This window comes from Crinia signifera, chromosome 3, assembly GCF_055691185.1.
Source record: "Crinia signifera chromosome 3, ASM5569118v1, whole genome shotgun sequence".
NCBI lineage: Eukaryota > Metazoa > Chordata > Amphibia > Anura > Myobatrachidae > Crinia > Crinia signifera.
The window spans coordinates 225,757,180-225,784,921 of NC_139219.1; the positions used below are offsets into that span (position 1 = coordinate 225,757,180).

General features: G+C 40.2%; 1 protein-coding gene across 5 annotated transcripts in view; it reads left to right on the forward strand.

Annotated features, from left to right (window-relative positions):
- IL1RAP (interleukin 1 receptor accessory protein) overlaps positions 1-27,742 on the forward strand; it is a 195,574-nt gene that overhangs the window by 84,750 nt on the left and 83,082 nt on the right. For all 5 annotated transcript variants that reach the window (XM_083177546.1, XM_083177542.1, XM_083177543.1 and 2 more), the window contains one exon: positions 24,979-25,043. In XM_083177546.1, the coding sequence (XP_083033672.1) occupies positions 24,979-25,043 (65 nt within the window). The remainder of the gene's footprint in view (positions 1-24,978; positions 25,044-27,742) is intronic.

Genomic DNA, 27,742 nt, shown 5'->3' on the forward strand with positions numbered 1-27,742 from the left:
ATAGTGTTTTCACATCTTAAACCCTGCTCTGACCCGGTAATTCAAAACCTTTATAAACAAGGTCAGAGCAAGCTAAACCTTTCACATGGCATGCTGGAACCTGTCTATTATTCACCAATAGAAAACCAGATATGGTGGCACACTGATCATAGTACTCCCACTCCAAAAGGACAGCCCCACTCCTGTTTAGGTTATGGGCATGGACCCTATTAAATTCCTTTTAAGGGCCTTCAATTTATTATCTGCTGTGAGGTATTCTGGAAACCACAAGCTCCATGCATCACTGGCTCCTTGCATTATTTTTAAAGATGATTGCATCCTTGACAGTCCCAGTTATTTGTCTGGCAATTTCACCCAACCCTCTAATCCTCCGCAACACCCTCAGCTCCTCATCACTCCAGGCTGCCATAATTTTAATGCATTGTAAAGTATGCTGTATAAAAACGCTTCTCCACTCCTAATGTGCTTCCTGTTTCCTAATTCTGGCTGGTGACATCATGCAGCGAGACAGCCTATCACCTCCTGTTGCAGTCATAGGTTGAAAATACCGGGCCTGAGGCTTTCACACTGCCACATGAATCGAATTAGAACGGTGTAAGATCCTTCTTTTAAAACAGTTTCAACTACCATTTTTTTTTGACCCGCTAAATTCACTGTGGTGCTTTCACACTGCAGCTAGAAGCAGGTTGGCTGGGCTCAAAATAGGCAATATACTGTGTTATAGATGCGGTGTGAAAGGGGTATTACAGGGTTGCTCTTTGCTGAGAAGTAGTCTGTCTTGTGGCAGCTAGGGCGTGTGTGGGAGCAGTTCCATTTTTTTCTTAATAATCTGCAATTACTTTTATAGATTTTGGTATCATTTTTTTTTTTATAGCTCACCTGTATATGCACTTGAGAATGAAAGAGACCCAAAGTCCAAATTAATGAAAGAAGGTAAAACTAAGATATGAACAGTGTATTAGGCTCTACAACACATGAATCTGAAATACATACATGAATATTAAATTAATCATCCCTTCTGTCCAATTAGAATGTTGGCAATCAAAACCAGTTTGAAGTAAGCACGGGTCACTGCTATATTTGCCTGCTTCGCTCTTCAAAAGATCATAATTGAGGATTGCATTTAGTGTTCTACTTTTAAAATACATTTACATAGATTAAGACTGGACTACATCAAACAGCATATTGTTAAAAGCAAACATTTGCATAAGTCATTACTGTATTTCCAGTTTTCTAGCAGTTTGATTTAAATGAAACCTACTGATACAATGCACAACGTGTGCTTATGTGAAGCGGAAACAATTCTTAAACCATTAATACATTGATAATATTAAAATATTATGTATTAAAGTAAGATTGCAGTGTAATTCTCTGTTTCATAGAATCAGAATTTGATGGAAGGAAAGAACTTGGCCCATCTAGTCTGCCCCTTTTTTTATCCTTTAGTTATAATCCCAACCCTTCTTTGCAAGAATATTCTTTTGCCTATCCAAGCATGGGCAGCACCGGCAATGTAATGGTTAGCATTACTGCATCACAGCAATGAGGTCATGAGTTTCATTCAAACCATGACCTTAACTGTGTAGAGTTTGTAAAGTCTCCCAGTGCTTGCATGAGTTTACTCCGGGTACTCCATTTTCCTCCCACCATCCAAAAATCTACTGGTAGGTAAATTGGCTCCCAACAAAAATTAACCCTAGAATGTCTGTGTACATGTTGGAGGGAATTTAGATTGTTAACTCCACTGTTGCAGGGACTGATGTGAATGTTAAAAAATATTCTCTGTATAGCACTGCAGAATATATATGCGCTATATAAATAACTGGTAATAGATGATCATGTTTTACATTTCTGTTTTAAGGGGGTATTCCATTAGTGCCTAAGCCCTATAGCACTGCCAAAAAACACCTGGAGCCGGTAAATTAGCCACTGGACCACCTGTTTTCGTCACTTTCTGGGAGAAATTGTGGTAGTTTTCTATGCTTTTGGGGCATACTTTCAATAGCGGCAGACGCAAAGTGTATAATTGGGCATCAGATTAGCTATCCGAAAAACTGAAACACACTGAATACTCCCTTAGCCTCTTCCACCTCTGAAAGGAGGTTATTTCTGCAATGCACAGGCTGTTGCATTGTGCAATAAATGACAATTCAGAATTTTTACTGTGAACAGCGAGGTATTTTGGTTGCTGTCAATATATTGTTTTTCCATTTGATAGTTTGTTAGTTTAAATGACCTTACTTGCTTGATCGATTTCTTCCCATTAGGTGCAATATATCTTGTAAGTTGGTGAATGAATTTAAGCTAATTCTGAGTTATGAAATCTGAGTCTCCTAATATTGGTAAACCCAATGACAGAGCAGGCATTGTGCATAGCAACACAGTAGAAATAGGAAATCTCCTTGTTCGCTTTACAGACCAGAGGCTATATAGTCTATTTTACTTGCTTAGGTAAATGTGGTCACTGTTAGACCATTTAAGGTTGATAGAGTTATGGACATGAGACAAGTACTTTGTAGGCACATCGTTCCAACATTAAGTTGCCAAGTTAGGCTTTATGAAGGTATAGATGAATATAATGAATATGTCTTAAGGAGTAATTTTTTCCCTATAGTTATTTGCTGTGGAAATGGGTAAAGTGCGATTTGTGACAGATATTCTGAGGCCTGGGGGGAAATTTAATAGGATGAGTGATTCAGTAAGTGAGATATTTGGTTTGATTTTGAAGTGTAAATGATTGCTTTAAAAAAAAAAAAAAAAAACAGGAGATATAGCTCTCATTTTCCAAATCTCTCATCCTATTACATTTCCCCCATGGTGTTCAGAGTAGTGACCACTTTATTTCATGGGTATATGCATATCCTTACATATCAACTGAGTGTTTTGACCACTGAACTGCTACAGGTTTAATTAGCACAAATGTATTGCACTGCTTACTGCAGACAGGGGAACAGTAGAAAGGCTTTGGCAAAGATAAAGGGATAATGGTCACCCGAAGTAACCCACAAAAAACATTGAAAAATTCTTATTGTTGTGGGTATTCTGTCAACTTGGCAGAGAGAGGTGTGTGTGTGTGTGTGTGTGTGTGTGTGTGTGTGTTGGGGGAGGGAGAATGTGTTTCTTATTAGTTTGCAGTTATTAGATTGGAGGATGTGATGTGGTGATTTTATATAGGGAGTATATTAAAAGGTTTGAAAATGCTCCCTTAACATAGTCAATTGTACTAATGATAACAAGTTATTTATTACCTTACAGATAGCAAGTTGATATAAAGTAAAGTTATTTTGGCCAACATCTGTATGTAGTGGTTAGTACCTACAAAAAGTGGTCCAAGGAGTGACCACTGCTAATCCCACAGGGTTACTGTAGCAAATATTACTTAAAAAGTAAACACTTGCTATTATATATAATGGTGACACGCCATCCATCACTCCATGCTGCATAGGTGCAGACTGGTCAGTGTGCCAATGCTTACCCCTATCCACCACCAAAAATGTCTACAATTGGTTTGGGAGCATCAGACCATAGAACTGCTGGGTGTGTGTTCGTTAATTTCCTAAGGAAAATATTGGGTACTTGTTTCCTAGCACGGCCACACCGATCAGAATCGCGGTCATCGGGGGTAAAATCGGGGCCATCGCGGCCGCTAAAAAAAATCGGGTGCGATGGCCAGACGCGATGCCCGCGATTTCCCCATAGAGAACAATGTTAAATGCCTCAATTTACCCGCGATGACCACGATTTCCCATAGGAAACAATGTGAAATGGCTCAATTTAGCCAAATTATCATAGGGAACAATGGTAAATGGCCCAAAAACACCCCTGAACATTGAAATGTCCCCCCAAAAGTTATTGACGCCACCCCGCCATCAACGTGAACCCGAAGCGTGGCGAGCGCAGCGGTATGCGTCCTCCGACCTTTTCATGCCCTACTATCCACTAGGGCGTGGAGTGAGAATAGAATAGTGTGGCGAGCGCAGCGAGCCACCGAGCCCGAAGCGTGGCGAGCGCACGCGGATACCTTCACAGTTATACGCGTCCCCTCGCGGGCTTCCCAGGTGTCCATGGCGACGCGGACACCTGGGAAGACCGCGAAGGGACGCGTTTACCTGTGAAGGTATCCGCGTCCCCTCGCGGGGCTCGCTGCGCTCGCCACGCTTCGGGCTCGCTGCGCTCGCCACACTATTCTATTCTCACTCCACGCCCTAGTGGATAGTAGGGCATGAAAAGGTCGGAGGACGCGTACCGCCGCCCCTCGCGGGCTCGCTGCGCTCACCACGCTTCGGGTTCACGTTGATGGCGGGGTGGCGTCAACTACTTTTGGGGGGACATTTCAATGTTCAGGGGTGTTTTTGGCCCATTTACTATTGTTCCTATGCTGATTTGTGTAAATTGATCCATTTAACATTGTTTCCTATGGGAAATCGTGGTCATCGCGGGTAAATTGAGGCATTTAACATTGTTCCCTATGGGGAAATCGGGGGCATCGCGTCTGGACCATTTAAGCATTTTTAGGTGCACACGACGTGACCGACCCGATTTTTCAATGCATTTCAATGGAAAAATCGGGGGCATCGCGTCGGTCGCGTCGCAGGCCACTCAAATTACCCCCGATGGCCAAGATATGTGGCCATGCTAGGAAACAAGTACCAAATATTGCAACAGGAATGGGAATAAGGCATGCCAGTGGAGGCATTGTAATGCTGTTGGCAATATTTTTTTTCATGCTAAACCACTCACTTATTACATGCACACAAATACATGCGTGCACGCACGCACACAAACGCGTATTGTGGAGTCAATAGCTCATAGTGTTATTTTACAGCAAGAGGAGATAGTTGAATCTTAACCTTACCTCCCACAATTGCAGTGTCTAGTTATCTAGAATGGTAGATGATTAGCTTAGACATTACATTTAAGAGAGTGCTGGGACAACCAAGAACAAAGCAGTGAGATAGTTGAAGATACAAATGAGAAAGTCAGGGGAGGAAAGGTACTGTAGATCTTGTAATTGTCCACATAGAAACTTATTGGAGATCGAAAGAGCTGATGACCTCATCTAATGGGGGCATACAGAGGAAGAATAGAGGGGCTCAAGTGTCTAAAAACAGAACCATAGGGGACACCTACTGCTAGTGGAAGAGGGAGGGGGTGGAGTTATGAGAAGACTGTGCCATGCAGATCAAGGGAGAGAAGATTTACAAGAGGAGAGGGTTTTTGGTATTCATGTGAATGAGCAGTGAGTAATTGTCCTTGGATTTGGCAACAAATAGTTTTGGTACTTATGTAGTATCTGGGCTGCCGATTTCTAAATCGGGTGCATCGCATGTGACCATCGGATGCGATGCGATGACCCGATTTTTCCATAGGAATCAATGTTAAAATGGACTGAGTCCATTTTAACATGGAATTCAATGGGAAAAATGGGTCCTTTTCATACCCCTACTATCCAAGTGGGCATGGAGTTGGATATAAACCTGTGGCGAGCGTAGCGAGCCACCGAGCCCGAAGCGTGGCGAGCGTAGCGAGCCCCGCGAGGGGACACAGAATACCGTCCCCTCGCGGGGCTCGCTTCGCTCGCCACGCTTCGGGCTCGCTACGCTCGCCACAGGTTTATATCCAACTCCATGCCCACTTGGATAGTAGGGGTATGAAAAGGACCCCTTTTTCCCATTGAATTCCATGTTAAAATGGACTCAGTCCATTTTAACATTGATTCCTATGGAAAAATCGGGTCATCGCATCCGATGGTCGCATGCGATGCGATATCGCATCGCATCTGATTGTATGCCTTAACTTAAGGCATACAATCAAAAAATCGGCAGCCCAGATACTACATAAGTACCATAGTTTTTTTTTTTTTTCCTTCTTGCTTTCTTGAAAGCAGTTTCAGTGGAGTGGAGAGTACAGATGCCAGACTGAAATACATCAAACAGGCATTGGGAGAAAATAAAGGAGGTAAGGGGGTTGTAGAAAATCCATTGAGTGAGGAGGCAAAAGGGAGGAGATAAATTGGTCAGTATTTGGAGTTTAGAATGTTCACATCAAGGTTACATTTTTTTTTTAAAGAATGAGGTAGACAAGGGGATGCGTTCCTGATGGTGGACAGGACAGTGCTTAATGAGAGGGATAGTATTGAGGAGATAGGAAATTGGGAGATGGTGGAATGAGATAGGTAGTGGAAGAGGTGGAGGGGATAGAGTCAGGTGAAGGAGTGGAAAGGGGGCCCACTAGATGAGGTCTATGACTTAATCTCCAGATATAGGAGGTATTGCAACGTCTCTGTCTGACAGAAAAATGTTTGCATTTTTCATCCCGAATGGCGATTGAATATGTGGGAAGGAGATGGCCTTCACCTCCTCCTGCATTAGCATTGCTAAAGATCATATTTGCTAAGTGGCTGTGGGCAGTTTAGCATATATGATTTTAACCTGAGTGCACTAGTTTGTAACGAATGATCAGCATAGTGCAATTGCAAAACGTTGACTAGGTAAGAACAGCACTCACCACCTGGATTTAACTTCTTCAATGATGAAGCCCAGTTCCCCCATAATATGCCTATCTCTGCAATCCTACATTTGCACATGTTCACATTCTGGTCATACATCATTCTGCATCATACCTACAGTGCCAAAAGTCCTTTACATGTATCTTTTAGTAACAGTATTCAGATCTTTTTTTTCTGAAAGGGCTGGAAAGTCTGGCGCTATTTTATTTCAATCCTCTATAGGTAAAAATATATTTAGCAGCGATCCTCAAATGTATCTGTTGACAATTTTAATAAAGCGCAGTTTCTCCTTCTCCAATTTTTCCTTTTTTTTTTTCCTCTCTCTCTTCACATTGCTATTACTAGAGTCCCTTTTATCAAATAATCCAGCATCTCTGACTGATGAGTCGTGAAAGGTTGGTTACTTATATATGATATTATAGCTGAAGGGTCAGTTGGCTTTTTTTAACATCAGAAATGTTCTCAAGAAATAAGTAATTGTGAGAGATAATTGAAATACCATAGACTTCATTAGGGAGTTTCTGTGAGCATTGTGCAGAGAACTTGCATGCTAAGGTGTTATTGCTATTGAGTTTATAAGCAGTTTCTGTGACACTCCATTTACAGATACAAATGACTAGGTACAATTAGGTTCATTATAAGTGTCAAAACAGCTGTAAAAGGATTGTCGGAACTGGAAAGTCTGGAGTCTTCTTTATTCATTGAATTGCATTATCTAACTCTGCAGCCAGATCGCAGAAATACTTTTAAAGTAATATTCTCATTTAAGTTTGAAGATCCATGGTTTATGCTGTATGTAATTCAGCTGGTGTGCAATCAAGAGCTATGGTTCTAAATGTGCAGTTCCTGAAGGGGAACGTGGATGAAAAATGCAGAACTATAATGTTTTAATAATTGCCAGTGGGCTACAGGATTTATCTAGTTTCTGTGCAATTATTTAAAGTAAGTACAAAAAGTAAATAAAACAACTGTTCTCTCCTGTAGGTAAGCCCGTGTCAAGATCTCATATATCTGCTGAATGCCCAATCATTCCCTCTAGCTCACACATGTAAACATATAAAGGAAGTACTTATCTCCATTTTTAAATTGATTTCAGAGACAACTACAACCAAATGGCATATCCCCTATCCGCAGGACTTAAAATACAACTTTTTAAATACTTTTTAGAAACTGTTTTTCTTTACCTGAAGTAAAACAGTTATTTATCCCACTCATCCCCCAACTGCAGAATAAGATCTTCTGCAAGTACTATCCTTATACACTGCATACTAGAAGAAATCTGATTATGAATTAGCAACAGTATCCTGTTTTGGACCAACTGCACTCTTCATCAATCCCAAAGATAATTGGACCATTTGTGCTTCCGCCAGGAAACCATTATTTAGATTTGTAACATCTGCCTCTAAGGAAAATTAAATACTTACAGAATGCAAACAGTTTTTATCTACAGTTTCCAGATTTATCGACAATATCTATATAGATCTATATATCTCATATGATACATAATTAACATTATTACATGTGAAAATGTATATTGCCTTCCACTCATTTGGACATTTTAACTGCAAGAGAGGTAAATTGTATTTAAATTGAGAATTGTTATTTGTGAAACTTATAATTATTCCAGGTTTTAGCGTTCTCTTTTAATTCCCATGAACACCTTTCTTCCTAGCATGCAAGTATTTATATAATCCTAATATGTCTGAGTAGTAGAGATACTATAACATGTTTACTTATACTTACATTACATTCCAAGTCATTGTTTCATGATAGCAGAAACTTCATTGAAAAAAAGTCAAAATCTTTTGGCAGATCTAGGTTTGCTTATACGGTTACCCATTTTTTCACTAAAATATTGGGTCTCAAATGGGTAACTGAACACTGAAGCTGTGTCACCGCCATCTCATAGCAGCTTGAAACCCCATTTACACCACAGGCTGCAGCCGGGTTAGTGGCAGCTGTTCCCTCCAAGCTTCATCTCCAAATATGAGCAATCTCTCTAGAGTCTTTTATTGGCATCTGGAACAGCCGTTAATACTGCAGCAATACCTGGGAAGGACCCTGCTAGCTGGGTCTCTGGAATTGGGTTATTTTTCAATTAACCTTTTCCATGGAGCCATGACCCAGGTAAACCCGGCAATTACCATGGTGGAAAAGGGGTATTAGTCTAGTCTCGCATTTGATAATACGACCCCTTGATAATGAAGTGGTATGGGAGCAGAGAGAGTCTGGTGGTTTATCTGGTAACCTTGTGACAATTATATCCTAATAGATTTGACTTGGATCACTGGGATTTAAAAATCATAAAATTAACTTGACTGGTGTCTCCATTATTCACACAGGTGCCAGAGGGCTCACCGGCAGTTGGGATTCCGACAGTCATTACTCCGAGTCCTGACTGCTAAAAGCCTGACACATGGGCAGCGGCTGTTTGCCCTCGTGGGGGTCCACGACTTCCATACAGGGAGAATAAAATAGGTGGCGAGTACAACAAACCCGCAAGGAGCTTTGTTGGACCTCCCCAGCTGTCTGAGTTCCCGCAGTCGGGAATCTGACGTCGAGCTAATGACTGTCTGAATCCAGACTATCAGGGTGTTCTACCCCACCTTGTCCACACATACCTGTTTTTTCAGATGTAGCCTTTTTTTTTTAGATAACCTATGATAATTATCTTCACAAATATATTATAGCATTTCCAACTGGGTAGCTATATTTGGAGTGTTTAGTTCTGTAATGTGATGTATCAAATGCAATCCTGGGGTGGCGTGGAGGGGTTGATGTGCCAAATTACTGTAAGCCTGAGTAATTTCTTATTTTGGTTGTGTCTGTAACAGCAGCAGAATAAAAGATATGCTTTGTGTGCATAACTGCATGCAGAACTACTTTATGTAAAACATCACATTATATTGTAGACAAAGAACATTTCTTTTTATTTGTTACACTGATTGTGCTGCCTTGAGTTGGTGCCATTTTCTTCTCTACTTTGTTGGTATTTTTCATTCTAATGTAGACTTCTGCAATCATTTCTGAATAATGATGTAGACGAACAGTGACATGTACGCTAATGGTGAGGCGTTAAGTAGAAGTATTCAAAATAATAAAAAAAAATGATTAGAGATGTGTTGCTTGCAAGTATAATCATGTCTACAAAACCAGTGAAATACAGCTGTATAAATTGATAGCAAGTACAGTACCATTTTCATATGTCTATAAATCAGCTTGGCCTCATTTAACTCTACACAAACTTTTCTACCCTCGTGACATTTTGATGATTGTCAGGGTGAAAAATGTCCTGTTGTCTTACGAAGGAACGGTATAAGCTGATGTGCAAAATCTATATCTGTCAATAATGCCTGATAAGCTTATCCCATGCAGTTTGCATTTATAGACATAAGACATATAACTGTTCATGATTAACTATAGGGGGGACAGCTATTGATTATGTATTTAAAATAATCAATATGGGCAGTTAATAAATAAAATGTATTTAAAATATGTTTCAGAATTAAAGGAAAATATCTGGGAGACTTTATAGGGGGAGAGGTGTAATGTATTTATTTATGTATGGAATGAATGAGACGGCACTCCCGGACTTGCTGATGAGGCAAACAGTGCTTTATTGTAATAGATTGATAGATATTCTCTCTCTCTCTCTCTCTCTCTCTCTCTCTCTCTCTATATCTATATCTATATCTATATATATATATATATATATATATATATATATATATATATATATATATATCTATATATATATATATATATCAGAAATATATATATAATAACAGAAAATACTTTACTCAGAAAATTTGAACGGGTGGATTCAGTTAGCCTTTGCCCACCAGTGGATGATAGCAGGGGCATAGCCAGAAGTAGGTCCCATAGCAATATTTTGTTTCTAGAGACACCTCTCCGCATCAGTTGTTAATCGTATGCACTATAATAGTACCCTAGTTTATATTCTGAACCATAGTATTGCCCTTGTTGAGGTTATACACCCCATTATAGTGACCTAGTTTAGATTATAAATCCATAGTAGTGCCCTAGTTCACATTATTTCACACATTGCAGGCCTTCTAATACACATTATGCCACACAGTGGCCACAATTCACAGTATGAGATAGTGTCCCCGGTTCATATTTTGCTACACTGTATTGCCTCCACGTCATATTGACAGGTCTGGATCAAAGGGTCAAATGTGTCTACGTCGACACCAAAAGGTTGACCTGCAGTAGGTCGACATTGACAAAAGGTCCCCATGCAGTAGGTCCACAATTAAAAAAAGGTTGACTTGCACTAGGTCGGCATTGAGAAAAGGTTGATGTGAGTTTTTCACATTTTTTTGCATCAATGTCGACACCTCAGCATGTGGATCCCCAATTTAGTGTTGCACATTCCCTCACTTTGCTCACCATGCCTTGGGCCAAGTGACTCATTGCGCTTAACATGTGTCGACCAAGGTGTTGACCTTTTTGTGTCGACATTTTGTCAATGTCAACCAAGTGTATGTGGACTTTCTGATGTCAACCTTTTGACTGTCGTAATATCATCTGGATACCATTTTGGATACCATTACAGCATCCCCAGTTCATATTTTGTAACACTGTAACTCTCAACAGTTAATTCTATACCTTTATTACAATGAGCAGGTCCAAGAGCATACCCTGGCATATTGCAGGCACCAATGTAAAAGTTTGTAAAGACCCCTGTGCCACCCATTGGTAAAACATTTATATTCCACATGTAACACTGATAGGTAAGTTACAATAAGCCCTACTCGGCTCTATGTCCCATAGTAGCCGCACTCCCTATACATATGGGAGCTACAGCTTTGACAGTAATGGGTACATTTACTAAGATGGGATTTCTATTAAAGATGGTCTGTTTCCTGTAACAACCAATCAGATTCCATCTGTTATCTTTTAGAAAGTTCTATAAAAGTAAGAAGTATAATCTGACTGGTTGCTATGGGCAAAATACCATCTTCAATATAAATCCCATCTCCGTAAATTAACCTCCTAAGTGTGCATATTCCAGTAGGATCTCCCACGTGTTTTGGGTGAGAAGAAGGTTATATGAAATGCCATTGCCGGTTTTTACATTCCAATCAATGACACTGTGCAAGTACATGTATTTTAATTGACCACATACTCATTCTAGATGAGAGGCCATATTTGTTTTGGATAATAGAAGATGTTAAGTACAGGTAGGTCTAAGGAAAGATATTCTATTTTGAATATAATAACACCTCATGGCTCAGTTTTTCTAGTTTTTCTCGGTTTGGCTTTTAAACCCACCCCACCGGTACAATAGTTCTTTTCAATCCACACAACCCCCCCGATCCGTCTTGCACAGCAGCCTTGTCACATGCCCCTCTTGATTTTTTGATTCTAAGATGAGGCTTGAGACTGCTGTCTCCGAATGGGAGCCGGATGAGGTGCAAGGAGGAGAGAGCAGGAGTTACAGCTGGTAACAGATATAATCAAAATCTAATGTCACATCTCACCGTGTGTACACAGCATCAAGTCGAATAGCAAGGAAATCTCACCGTGTGTATACACCATTTGACTCATGTGATATTACAGCACACTGTATTTTTTTTTTTCTTCTCTCTTTGAAACATTTATGGTTGAAAACAATAAAAAAAGACTTGATTTAAAAAAGTTTGGCAGGCATATGTTACATTTATGCATGTGCACATCAGTTGTTTAGAAGTGCAACAGTAATTCTTGTTGGAAAATAAGCGTGTCTAGCTTTGTTTTGTTTCGTTACGATATCTAGACAACCGCAATTAAGTAGAGTATGTAGTTTTGAAGAACAGGATAAATAGAAAATCTATTTGCAAAGCAGACCTAAAGATGCATTTATTTGTGCTGACAAGCACCACCATTTTCATTTATACAGTTCGACTTTTTCGGTGTTAAATTTATGATTACTACAGTATGTCTCCTCTTTGCCAGACCATTTCACCCATTTCTGCACATTGTAATTTAGCCCTGCGGGACGAATATTGTGAATGCTTATACTTTTCCTATATTGCTAATACTTTCTTTAATACTTGTGCTTGACTAACTTTTTGTACTGCTTTATTTGAGTGTCCACAGGATGTCTCCATTTAAGATATTGTGAATATATGTGAAATACACTTATTGTGGGTTATTTTTGCGCATTCAAAACTAATGTTAAATAAGGATAAACTCGCAGCATATTTATACTCTGCTTTTATAAGGCGATCACTCACAGGTCATTTTTGTTCCCATTATTCTGAGAAATGTTTTGTTAATTTTTTTCTGTGATATTTACTTTGACATGATTGGCACTTTGTTCTTTATGGTATTGTATTATTTATTAGAATTACATACTGCAGAGCATTTAAGGTTCATGTTTTATGTACTAAACATCTCTAAAATGGAAGACCATTTTTGTTTGTGACTACTTTTTTTTTTTTTATTAGACGTTATTCTTTCTCTTATTTCTGTCAGGCTCTTTGGCTTATTTATGAAGAGGCTTGCATTTGCGTGTACAGTATTGTTGAATTGATAGATCTCTTCTAAAGGGCCTCCAATTTATTATTTTTGCATTTTCTCTCTCCTCCACCTCCCCCTTCCTCTCGCGCTCTCTCTCTCACGCTCGCATTCGCTCTCTCTCGCACATTCTCCCTCTCGCGCTCTCTACATTGGATCCTGGTATCATCAATAATCCAATTCTTGTCCTATTAGACCAAATCCCTTTTTTACAAAGCTCCACTGACCAGATCCCCTACTCCATCCCTCACACCCCCCAACTTTATTTTTATTTTTTTAATTTCGACCCCTGCCAGATCACATAATGAATTGTGTACACAGATTCTTTTTGAGCTCATAGAAATGTCTGGTGCGAGGTGAACATTTTTATTGAGAAAATTCACAATTATATGTTACTAGCTGTTAAGAGGAGAGACCTTATGAGGAGAAACAGTATGGGCAATATCCTATTAGCGCCAATGACATTTCAGCTGATAAAAACATTTGGATATAATGATTTAATGACCGACCGATCGACCGTCCTTATCGCGGTATCAGATGAGTGGCTGTTTTTAACAGCCAATAATGGACATTCTATTCAAATTTTGAAGTTAGATTGTTAGTAAAGTCATACACAAATAACCCCCAGAGGACCTATATGTGATAGAAACAATTCCAGTGGCCCTGGTTCTTAAAAGAAAGGGATTTACAGAAGTTATTTAACAAATATAATGTAATTTTCCTAGCTCACATTAAAGTATAATGGTGTGACTATAAATAAAGTTACTTTTCTACTGTATGAATGCATAAGTATTTATTAATTTCATATACCTATAGATGATGAATGCCTATTGGTAATTTATTTAATGGTCAGGTGTACTACTGGTGGATAAATATATATAAATCTGATATAATTGTGATTATAATAATTTTGAGACCTTGAGTAGGCATTTTTGTTTTATTTCATGCTTTATTCAATTTTTTCATTAGTTCACATGCTTATTCTAGATTTCCCTGTTCTTTTTGGATTGATTTTAATTACATTAATAAGTTATGTTTTAGACAAAATTTCTATGATCTGAACCACTATAATTTAGACTACTTATCTATAATTTTATTAAAATAGTTCCAGCAAGTGCCCCAAATAGGAATACTTGTTTTATTTTGTTTTTGTTTTGAAATTATTCTTATTGTCATAAGAAAGCCTTGTTAATAGTGATGAGGAGTTTAGGGGGCTTAGACAACATCTCTTCCTTTTTATTTTTAAAATACATATTTATTCTAATCTGTAAGCACTATAACAAGTGTTACAGTGATGCATTAACATATTTTAATCTTTGAAATTGTCTAGTGTCAGTACAGTGATTCACTAGTCATTCAGGTGGCAGATGTACTAAGCTGTGGATCATGAAAAAGTACCAGCCAATCCGCTCCTAACTACCAGTTATAGGCTGTTTGAAAAATGACAGCAGCTTGTAGGTTGGTATTTTTCAAGATTAGGTATATATGATCCTTGTTTACTGGTCAGATATTATCATTCTTAAAAATTGTAATTTATTTTTACATATCACTGTCTTTGTAAAACCTTACTGCTTTGTTTCAGTTTGGTATGCTTATTTGTCCTTTGGGCCTGAAAGCTTAAAAATGTATCTGAATGTCTCTCTGGAACCAATAGCAGAGCCCTAGGCTACCCTCCCTCCTGATCCATTTTCATTGTTACAGGTTGAATTGCAGGTATACATGCAATATGGGCCTGACTCTGCAGCCTTTTTTTCCACCGATGACAAGCTAATGAGACAAGAGTTCCCTGCACTTTAATGCATACCACTCAGTGATTTCCCCAAAAACTCCTATTTCAGGATAGTGTGCTCTGGGGACAGACTAAGTTACCCAAACACACTAGAAAACTCCATCCATGTGCATACATATGGGGCAGTTACTACTGGGGCAGTACAGATGGTGTAATGGTTAGCATTACTGCCTCACAGCACTGAGGTCATGGGTTCGATTCCCACCATGGCTCTAACTGTGCAGAGTTTGTATATTCTCCCCGTACTTGCGTGTGTTTCCTCCGGGTACTCCGGGTTCCTCCCACAATCCAAAAATATACTGGTAGGCTAATTGGCTCCCAACAAATTAACCCTAGAATGTCTGTGTGTACATGTGGTAGGGAATATAGATTGTAAGCTCCACTCAGGCAGGGGTTGATGTGAATGTTCAAATATCCTCTGTAAAGCGCTGCGGAATATGTGTGCGCTATATTAGAAACTGATAATAAATAAATGTGATCCGGCATGTTGGTGCAGAGAGAGAGGGTGAACAGAAGTAGGGAAGAGAACTATAAATATAGTGGCCACCCTTTCATGGTAGAGGTGGGTTTCGGAGTCGGAGGGTCTACGGTGAATACCAGATCATATTTTCCTTTTTTTGCATGTGTGGAGCAGAGGATTATAGTGAATATATAACATTCCATTATAAAAAACAAAGTTTCTATGGTAAACCTTACTATTGCCCCTTTCAGACCGCACTTTTAAAACGGTATATTGCCGTTTTTTTACCGTTTTAAAACGGTAATGTGTGCGGTCTGAAAGGTCCAGTCCCACTTAACCGGTTAGAAAATGCCGTTTTTTCTAACCGGTTAAAATGCAGGGTCCTACCCGTTTCTGAACCGGTATTTTAGTGAAAAAATCGGCTCAGAAACGGTATTTAGGACCCAGCCAATGAGCTGGGTCCTAAATTCAGCACAGTGAATACTTAATGAGCGCTCATTAAGTATTCACAGCACTGGAGCCCCCCCGCGCGTGTCGACACCCCCCGCGCGCGTGTCGACGCCCCCCGCGCGTGTCGACGCCCCCCGCGTGTCGACCCCCCCGCGCGTGTCGGCGCCCCCCGTGTCGACTTACCCCGTGCCGGTATCTCCGTTGTGGTTCCCGGCACTGCAGCTCAGTATGCTCGGAAAGCACTTATGAAAAAAGTGTCTTTCAGAAAATGGCTGCCCCCATACGGAAGACAGTTTTTTTAAACTGGGTTTCCTATGGGGCAGCCATTTTCTGGAAGACACTTTTTTCATAAGTGCTTTCCGAGCATACTGAGCTGCAGTCCACAACGGAGGTACCGGCACGGGGTAAGTCGACAGGGGGGGGGGGGCCGCCGACACGCGCGGGGGGGGGGGGGGGGGGGGCGCCGACACGCGCGGGGGGGCGGCGACATGCGCGGGGGGCGTCGACATGCTCTCGGTCGACACGCGAGGGGGGGGGGGGGAAGCTGCACGGAGGGGAGTGCTGAAGGCTGCACTGGCTTTGACCCTGTATTTGGAAAGTTTCCAAAAACGGGTCTGCCAGTGTCAAAAAATCGGCACTTAAACGGTAATATACCGTTTAAGTGCTGCGGTCTGAAAGGGGTTTTATCTGGCAGACCCGTTTTTGGAAACGTTTCCAAATACAGGGTCAAAGCCAGTTATGCGGTCTGAAAGCAGCATATCTAGCTTGATCTGTGTAGCATAATTGATTGCTAGTGACTGTTAAAACCATGGAATAAGCAGAGTAGAATAGTAGACAATTTGAACACAACGTTTCCAGAGTCGCCTGTATGTTTATTGCGTAATTGTAATAGAACCTGAAAGAATTGTTTTTCTCCAGGTACAGAAAAGAGTCTGTGCCCAGAGATAAACTAAGGCGAGTTTGTCATATCTTGTCCCTGGTAAAAGGACAGCTATCTTTATGATAAGGTTTCCATTAACTGCTATCCTGCGGCTATGGAGAAATTACATTTTTCTGTACTCTTACTTTTTGTAACCAAAAGTACTGACCTATATTAGGGCTGAAATTAGTGTGAATGCTTTGTGGTTTCTCATGGGCATTTGACCATGTCCCTTCAGGGTATTAAATGTAATTATGCATTGCAGGAAGAGTTCTAGGAATCTGATCTGCTGTCTGTCATAATTCTATCGAGGCATACACCTTAACATTTTATCTAATAGATACAGGTTAATTCAGTTATTCTGTATAACCTCTGTATTCAATTCTGCATATGGATTAACTGTACATATGATTGTCCTATGATTATGTGATCTATAGTTACATGGATAATGTAACCAAATTGCACCATACATTGCATCATTCTGTCTGGTGGATAGCCCATCCAATGAGAAGGTGCAGCTACTGCACACAATTAATCAAGCAATGATTTGTGTGTACACGCTACACAATAGTCATGCATAGTGGTTGCAGGCAGGGATGGATGAAACCCAATTCTTTTGGTAAGTGTGTATATATATATATATATATATATATATATATATATATATATATATATATATATATATATATATATATATATATATATATATATATATATATATATATATATATATATATATATATATATATATATATAATCTCTCTATCTCTATCTCTATCTCGATTTGGTGGTGCGGCACTCCCCGCATATTAACAAGGCATGAGACGGGTTTAAGCAACGTTTCAATGTCTTTATTTAGACATTTTCATCAGGCTCATATATATTTTATATATATATATATATTGTGGGACTGCCTTGGTTCCTAAATGCGGATGGCAACAGGCTAAGTAAGCCTTGTATAGCGAGTGCCAGGACCCAACAACCATTTTATATATATATATATATATATGTAGTAGTAGTAGTACGTTTATTTATAAGGCGCCGCAAAGTGTCCGCAGCGCCGTACATAGCAAACAAAAAAATTACGAGGTAACGTACAGGGTGTGTTGAAAAATACAGTATAAATAGGGGTATAGCTGGTAGAACTAAAATATATATATATATATATATATATATATATATATATATATATATATATATATATATATATATATATATATGACATTGAAGTGACTATTGGTGAAGCTAATTTTACAAAACTTTTCCTGCTCAAACATTTTGGTATGCTGCATTTATTAGGTGCAAAACAGCGGTTGACATGCACAAACTCCCTGCTTTCTGCGGTGGCCACTCGGGCCAATCCGACGTGCTGACATTGATTCAATATTGGTGACCAATGGGGTGCAAGCAACAACTTGCAGGGAGGGAAGCAGCATGGCCCATATTGAGCAGCATGGCCCTCGTTCTGAGATAGTAGAAAAACTGTGCTGCACAGTCTTTTTCTACATTTGATTCCGATGCCATGGGCGCTGTGCATCAGGATCAGGTGCTGCATAGTGTATGTCCTTGACTTCTGATACTGTTCTTCCTTTGAAGAAGGTCTTCCTCCTGTACCTTGTTTAGTGTTCATTCTAGCACCCGCTATCTTTGAAAACCCATGCAGTTCCTCTTCCCTGCCTGGGGTGTCGCTGTCTGCTGTGGTGTTTCTAGCATGTCAGTGCTGATATTCAGACCACACTGTGCTAGAAGCACTATAGCAGACAGCGACACCCCAGGTAGGGAAGAGGAACTGCATGTGTTTTCAAAGATACAGTAGCTGGTGCTAAAGTGAACACTATTGTTAAAGCCCTTGGTATATTTGAAAGCCTCTATGATTCCCTTCTCTCCTCCAAGCTATACATATTAAGATGTTCTATTGCTTCCTGGTAAGTTTTGTTGTGTAGGCCATTTTAGTTGCCCTTCTTTCTGCACACTTTCTAATGTAATTATATCTTTCTGCAGATATTGCCTCCTGAAATTAACACATCATTTCAGATTTAAGCCATACCAGTGACCTGTACAATGGCATTATTATTTTTTCCCTGCAACTTCATCCTCTCCCTATGCAACCAAGCATCTGACTTGCCTTTCTTATTGCTTTGTTGCATTGCTTTCCTGCCTTTTAAATCACTTGAAATAGTGATTCATCAGTAGTACACTTGATACTTTATTTAGCCTTTGTGTTTTTGAGACCCAAATACATGATTTTGCATTTATTAGCATTAAACTGTAGCTGTCACATTATTGACCATTCTTCAAGTCTACCTAGCTCAACAATCATTTGTTTTACCCTCCTGGTGTGTCTATCCTGTTGCATATTTTCCCTTCAATAGCATTTGCAATGCCACCAACATAAATATTAAAGAGCACTGGTTCAAGTACAGATCACTGGGATATTACACTGGTAACTTTTTCCTCCATAGAATGCACTCCATTTACTACTACTGTCTATCCTGTCCTGCAATTAGTCTCTTATTCATTTAACGGTTTTATTCTTCAATCCCACACTTTCTAGTTTATTTAGAAGTCTGAAGTGGGGCAGTGTTAAATGCCTTTCTGAAGTCTAGAAACTAGCACAGATCTGGGTACCTATTACATCCTGGCGAGTTAACAGCATAAAATGAGCATAATACATGATAGGAAACATGCAGCAGGGTTGATCCAATTAGTTGTGAGTTTGGTCCTGCGAGCTGCTATCATGGCACATACAATGTAATGTACTTTCAATGAAATTTTAAAACTCAGTGCTTTTTCAAAGAAAATTTAAGGGGTGTGAAAAAGTAGAGAAAATCTTTATTTTAAGATAAAGTAAAATTTTAGCATTTTGTTTAGAACCCCTATACATGTTTGGACATCCCTCATAATGACTAATAAGGCATTTGGAATTTTACAGTTAGTTTTAATTGAGCCAATCATTACTGGGGTAACGACAAGTGTCATCAAATCAGCCCAAAATGTAAAATGTAAGTATTTATTTTAATGAAAAAATGTTGGGGCGGTAAAAATAAATAACTTTATTATTTTTTTTTTACATTAGTTGCCTCGAGTTACCCCAAAAGCACATTTATTTATTATCTGCTTTATTTTTCAATTCCTTTTTTTTGTAATAAAACCAAAAAAATTATTTGGTACTTGTGTATTTTGGCGGCGCCCATCGCATCGCATACCATAAGGCATGCGATGGTATGCGATATCGAGCGATGCTGTACAATGTCATACAATTTTAAAATTGTATGACATTGTACATGGCATACAATGCGATGCGACGCGATTAAACATTGTATAAGCACCCTATGCGATGAAAGATCGTATAAGCACCATAAAGGGTGCTTACAATGTGAAATGCACCCCCACGCCACCCCCCCCCACACTATAAACGTCAACCCGAAGCGTCGCGAGCGCAGCGAGCCCGCATGGGGCGGCGGTATGCGTCCTCCGACCTTTTCATACCCCCACTATCCACGTCCGCGTGGAGTTGAGAATAGAAAGTGTGGCGAGCACAGCGAGCCACCGAGCCCGAAGCGTGGCGAGCGCACGCGGATACCTGTGAAGCCCGCGAGGGGACTCCAATACCTGTGAAGGTATCCGCGTCCCCTCGCGGGGCTCGCTGCGCTCGCCACACTTTCTATTCTCAACTCCACGCCGATGTGGATAGTGGGGGTATGAAAAGGTCGGAGGATGCGTACCGCTGCCCCTCGCGGGCTCGCTGAGCTCGCCACGCTTCGGGTTGACTTTTATAGTGGGGGGGGTGGCGTGGGGGTGCATTTCACATTGTAAGCACCCATTAGGGTGCTTAAAAGCACCCTTTATGGTGCTTATATGATCTTTCATCGCATAGGGGGCAAAAATCGCGTCGCATGCCATGCGATGAAAACATCGCGCGATGCACATCGGGGGCGCCGCTATAATACACAAGTACCAATTATTTTATATAGTTGCACAAATCTGCAATCTCACACCTTTTAATAGTGTACAATACTTTCCTTATGCCTTCTATTTGATTCTGCTAATGAAGCCATCCAGAAAGGTCTCCTCGCATATTCATGCATTTTTCCCTGGTTGCATTTTGTAGAATATGTTCACACCCTCACCACAACTGCTATGTATGGGAATTTTTAATTGGATCTCACATTTTTTCAGTAATGCAAATGCATTGTCTGCAAGTTCCCATGAACAATATAGCATTAGCAGACTTGCATCTAATTGTACCAAGCCCATACAGTAGATAGGGCAATGTCCATGAAAGCTTTCCTTCAAACTAATGGTTATTGGGTGATGTCTACATTTGTCTGATGTATTGTTTTGTAAAGACCAATCTGAACTTCTTACTAAATGAATAGTTCTATTTTGGTGGAATTTATGTGGTTTGTAACTATAATATGTCTGAAGCAGAGTTGTTTATGGTTTCTTTTCCTGGGTTATGACAGATCAGTATTCTCTAAGTCTCGGATATCATTTTATCACAAAACCACTTTATTATAAAGACATAACGGAAAGTTCAAGATGGAAGATAAAAAAGAAAATATGTTTAGTAAAAAATGCTGGAGAAAAATTGTACAAACCTATAAATTAAAGTGATGATAATGTTTAAATCCTTTTTAATGTTGATGTCACTTTTGTTTATTTTATCATGTTAGGCATGGATAGCATGCAATATGAGGTTTTAGGTGCATTACAGTAACCATTTTCAAATCAGTGATTTTTTTTCTTTTGTGTTTATTGATCAACTGCAAATATGCAATTGAAAGTTTTCGTTTCTTATGTTTAAAAGGATATTCGTAATTGAAGCTTGTACTTCCTAACATTTTACAGTTTATTTGCGGGACCCTGCGTGTGCAGCTGGAAAGGGGCGTGATCTCATGACTTGCCCTGGTTTACATCATTTTGGGGGCACCCCTATACTCCTGGATAGGCTGGGCTACACCCAGGCAGTTCTTCTGTTTTGCTATGCAACGAAGCAGTGACAGTGTTCTATGTGTATGTATATATTTTTGTCTGTGTGAAGTTGGCACAAAAATATTCAACCAGTTTTAAAACATGCACCTTGTTTCATCTCCGTCCATCCAGTTAAATGTTAGGAGTCATCAGTTATGACTCCTATCTGTCTTGCCTGTCATTGGTTTATTGCAGCCTGTGTTGGTATTGACTCTCTGGTGGCCTCCAGTGGTGAGTCTGTGCCGTTTCAGTCCAGACCTCTGTGCATCAATTATGCACAAGTGTGTGTTCATTAAACCCTGCTAGCATGGAGTTCACAGCTGCTCTAATTGCCTGAGGCCTTGATAAGGCATCCTGATTTATGCAACCCTGCCAGCCATAGCCTGTAGCTCAGAGCTCCCAGCCCTAGTTCTGTGTGCAAACTTGTGCTGTCCCAGTTCCTGAACCCTGTATTATCCTTGTCTGTGTCTCCAGTCCTCTCCTGGTGTCCCAGTACAGCGTCTTGTCCTGGTCACCCGTGTCTGGCTCCTTGTATCAGTTCCTGATCCCTGGATATCTGGTCAAGTGTTTCCTTGTGTCAGCGCTGCTGCAGTCCACCTTCCATCTGTGATCCTTTCCATCTCTCAGATAAGTCAGGGTTCGCCCTGCATTCCTTTTACTCCCTGCATACCTGCAATTCCACCTGCGTTGGGTTATATTGTGCACAGCCTGGGTGGTACGGCCCCAGGTGGTTGTTCACCCCCGTGTCACGGGTTAGGAGCAACTTTATTATTTGTATTCCATCCCTGCGCATTGTTGCATCCACACTGTGTATTGTGCTACCATTGTTACCGGTGCTGTCCATCTTATTATTGTGTGTAATCTCCTGAGCATTGCTCTGGGGGTTCCACGTTCCTTGTTGGGCTTTAGTTAGTTTTCCCCTTGCTATCTTCCGGCCTTGACGGACACGTTGTCAAAACATAAGACCTGACTGCAACGGAGTCTGGGTGGACCTAATTCGCCCTTACAGCCGGGACGATTAAAGGAAAAGACTAGCTCTGCACGTGTCCATCAACCCCAGTCTTAGGCAACGGAGTCAGGGGTTTGCGGGGATACCCCCAGAGCCCTAACATTAAATAGGAAATGCCCCCCCTTCACTAACTTTGGAAGAACATAGAAAGCAAGACATAGAATCCAAAAGCCAGAAATAAAGAGAAGAAAGGCTTAGTTTGCAGTGTCTTCTTCAGTTTCTGCAGCTCTAACAAAACAGAAGAATGAGAAATGCCTCTAATTCAAGACTCTGCATATGGCATTCTGATAAGAACTTCAGAATCTGAGACTGAGCAGAGATAATGATTAGCGAACATGATATCTGAAGGAAACTTTATGCTTTAAGATCTCACGGGATCTTTGCAACCGGCAACCAAGAACACTCCCAAATTCCTTTGAATATACTTAATTGCAGATTGTTTACAATTCCAATTTCACATTCCAAGCATAAATTCATAGTATCAGAATGGCAAAGAATACTTCATGAAGTACATGTTTGGTTCCAAAATATTGCATCAGGGAACCAACATTCCCTGAATTTTAGTGAAATACCGCATGAAGTGTAATTAGGTGAGTGCGAGTATGAATTTTTTTTATTTTATACTTCCAGCACCACAGATGGTGGAGTGCCATGGATTAAAATTTAGTGGTTAACCTTTTCTCTTGAACCCTAATTTTCCGTATATAAGTAAGTTCTGGTCTGTTATTTTAATATATAGGATATCATAAAGAAAATTAGACAAGCATGTTAAAGGTTAAGACTATAAAGACCATCTATAAGCCTCTTGATGTTCCTGAGATAGCAAATTTTTGTAAGAAGTTTGAAGTCATGGGACTGTAGCCAACCTCTCTGGATGTGCATTTAAGAGGAAAATCAACCCCATATTTAACAGAAGGACAGTAAGCATGTAGTGTTCACTCTAGGTTTTTGGGTGGGCAGGGTGCCGGGGGGGTGCGACGACGGACGGGCCTGCCGACGTCACACTTGTGGGCGGCCCCGGGCTGCTGATGTCACAAAAGTGGCGGTCCTTGGCTTGGCTTCCCCGTGCAAGCAGTCGGGGCAGGCACCAGGCTGTTTAAGTGGGACGTTGCTAGCGGGGCAGGGCGCATTTTGCCCTTTAAAAATCGGACAGGGCGCAGCGCCCCGCTAAAACAGCCTAGCGGGAACACTAAGCATGGTATTAAAATTAGCCAAGGACTAGATATGATATTTGTTTTATATTCTTTTACTTAGATTTACTACTCCGACTCCTCCGTTAAGGATCTATCAACCAATATTAGGGATGGGGTCTCTAGGGCCTGCTATCTCTAGTCTGAGTGCCATATAATTTTTTCTAATTGGTACCTAGCTTTTATGAGGCTATCCAAGCCTCACCTTTGTGCTGGAGGAAATGTGGGCAAAGGAGCAATTGTATCTATATTTGGTGGAATTGTCCTGTGACTTTGGAATTTTAGAAAGATGTTCACACCTATTGTGAAACCTAGAGGAGGCTTGGTTATGTTTTTGGTCTGCTTTGCTGCATTTGGTATCAGGGTCCTTGGATCTGGGCCGGGCACAATTAAATATGAAGACTTGGAACGTATTTTGGGACAAATGTAATGAGAACAATTTTTGATAATGTGGTTTTTTTTGCAAATAATACCAGCAAAACATATGTATGTGTGTATATATGTATGTATACATACATACATACATACATACATACAACGACTTATTGGGAAATTTCCCCACTTCACAGGGACCTCGGCCACGACTAGTTGGGTAGGTAATGCTTCGGCCATAGGGACCAACAGAAGTGTTCCTTGGTGGTATTACCTTCTTGGTTATGGGGGATGCCTATGGTGTTTTTCCCCTGTACTTTTGGTACTGAGACCAGTCTAAGAGCCTGGTGCTGGTTAATAAAATACAGGGGGACCTCAGTCATTTTATTCCCTTGTATTTTTAAAACCAGGACTCTCTTGAAGAGCCCGGGGCTGGTTATGCTTGGGAGGGGAACCACCCATCATAATTTTTTTTTTTAACGTTCTCTAAAAATCTAATGTTTTATTTACTAAAAATATTGCTATTACAATTGGCCTTTTGTGCCCTTGTACAACTATCTCCAATACCTCATGTGGAGAGAGATACCTGGTGAAAGTGAGCCGACAGGTCCCATGTAACTCTATTAGCACTGCTAGTGTAAATACTGTAACATGGAGATTTACTCAGGAAGGAACAAATCCTAAACCTCCTTAATAATTCCATGCCCCCCTGTTTAAAATAATGACACCATAACCTGGGCCATTTTCATCTATTTGATCAACTTTTTGTTTTTTCTTTGTAGGATGAAGTTCGGTTTCCTTTTGACTTGTCTATTTGTCCTCACATTAAGGAAAGGTTGCATTTGTGGTAAGTTGAATCTTTGAAAAAGAAAGTCACTAGCTTTTTTCAGTGTTTAACATTCCATGTAAATCAATGGCATATTTTCCACATTTTACATCCTCAATGCAGTTGTGTCCACATTCACCTATCCTTAGATTGTTTAACTTTACATTGACTAATTAGCCGTGCCAAAACATTAATCCTAATTACCTACTGTAGTACACTGTGCTCAAGGCTGAGGGGAATTAAAAAGTATACCATCTAGGTTAAATAGGCCAAGGCAGCACCATTAGAGTGATCTCCTTCATGCTTTGTTATTCATGATCTGTAATGTTCTCATATTACTTTGGGGGGAAAAAAATCCTAAGGTGCTTGGTACACTGTATGTAAAGCATGAAGCATGGGTATTGTGCCAGACGCATTGCGCCATATGGATATCAGAAACTGAGATCTTAGTCTGTCATTTCTGCATCATTCCTGGCTTGTTACAGCTACTCCATGGCTGTATGGGTGCAGCCATGTTGTTTCCAAGTCAGTTGAATAAACCTTCAATATACAAGTGTAGCTGCACCATCAATTTAGTAATAGTCTTGAGGTGCATGGAAGGAGGTTATTCTATGCAAGAAAGATGTGTGTCAAGGTTTCTCTGATACTGGTGGTCCCTAATACTACATGATAATAGTATTCACTCTAATACTAGCACTTCTAAAAATTTCTTAATTAAAACCAACTCTGCTGGAGTCACCCATCGATCCTCCAAAAAGTACTAAAATAGCCTGCATACCCTCCAAATGCCATATAAAATGGTAGCTGCTCAATGAATTTAAAAACTCTGATAGTCAAACACAACTTACTTGAGGGTAGGGAGGGGTGAGAGAAAACCTAGCATTCTTGTCTCTAAAAGTACCCACTGTCACGAGTCGTGGTCTTTGCCTCCCATTTTTACACATTCCTTAATTTCTGTTTCCAGACCTCCTTTCAGACTTATTCAGTGATTTTTCTGTTTTGCCTGGTTAGCCTGATCAAAGAATAGACATAACTCCCTATATCTGCAAGCATTTGGGATCAGGCCTGAGAAACAGTCTTTCTCCCTAGGATTGTTCCAGGCTCCAGATCTCAACTTCTAGTGCCCTGTTATCGTGATTCCAGTGAATACTCTGCTGTTATGATAATTCTTGCAGAATCATTATAACTGTGTTACCATTAGTCAATGCCGCAGCTTCCAAGTTGCACGTAGATTTACTGAATGTCTGCTGTTAAATGAATATTACCTGCTGCTGTAACTGCCAAATATCAGTATTGCAGCCTTGATGCTGCCAGCATTCATTGAACTGTATTCTGAGGCTGTATATCCCACATTAGTGCTGTGGCTTCCACACTGTGGGCCTTATTCTAGTTCACTCTTTCTGACAAAATCCTTCGTAGATGGACAAAACCATGTGCACTGCAAGGGGGCAGATGTAAAATGTGCAGAGAGAATTAGATTTGGGTGAGTTATTTTGTTTTTGTGCAGGGTAAATACTGACTGCTTTATTTTTACACTGCAATATAGATCTCACTTTGAAGTAAAACCCCACCCAAATCTAACTCTCTCTGCACATGTTACATCTGCCCCACATACAGTCCACATGGTTTTGTCCATCTAAGAAGGATTTTGTCAGAGTGAACTAGAATAAGGCCCTGTGTACAGACTTGCTCTCAGCCAGTTTACCTCCAGTGTACCAGTGGTTCATTCCATCTGCTGCCATATTTCACCACTTGACATTCTTGTGGATTCTGTTCTAAGTCTGTACCAGGCACTTCATTGAATTCTGCTGCAAGTACTTTGTATTCTGTGGTTAATCAGGTTTACACCATTGCCATTGCTGAGTATATTAGTTTCCCTGTATTGTGTGCAATTGACTTGGGCATCTAAATCAGTGCATGTTCCAGGGCTGGAGGTCGGGGTTAGGTTGTGGTCTGTATACTACAATGCCCATTGTTGTATAACCTCTTCTTCTCTGTTCTGAGTTCCTCATTGGATCCAGGGCAAGGTTGTGCATCTGAGCTGTACTTGCTCCTATGTTCTGCATAGTGGGTGATTGTAGACTGCATTTGGAAAACCCTACCTAGAAATCCTGCGTTTGCCACTGGCTGTGGTAAATTTGATGTTACACAATTGGTATAACTGAGCTACTACTCCTTTTGTGTGTGTCATTTTGGCAGATATTGAAGTGGGTACTACAGGTTACCAGTTATGCAGATATAGAAATTTCAGCGGTTTAACTCCTTGATCATGTGTCTTGGCTGGACAGACTTTGCCTTCACAGAGAACTTGCACTTTAAAGTGTAATCATTTATATTTGAATTTATTATTTGCTTTGTGATGGAAATTATTTTGTGCTTTTGCAGAGTTCAAAAAGTAAGTTCTGAAAATATTCAATAGATTAGTTCCATGGAATGGTATTGATTGTGTGATTCCCACTATTTCTAGAATTGTTTTGTCGTGGCAAAACAGATGAGGTTACATGACAAAGTGGTTATTTAGCTGGTGCTCATCCACACGAGGCGTGATGGGCCCTATACAATGTTAAGCTATCTGATATGGCACCTGGAAGTATCTCTATAAATTGCCTGGAGTTATTGCTTCAGCGCAAGGAGTCAGGACCAGAGTTTATTCACTGGTTCTTTCTGGAAAAACTACTCTCATTATATTCTATCGTGTTTCATCTATTGCTTATAAGCCA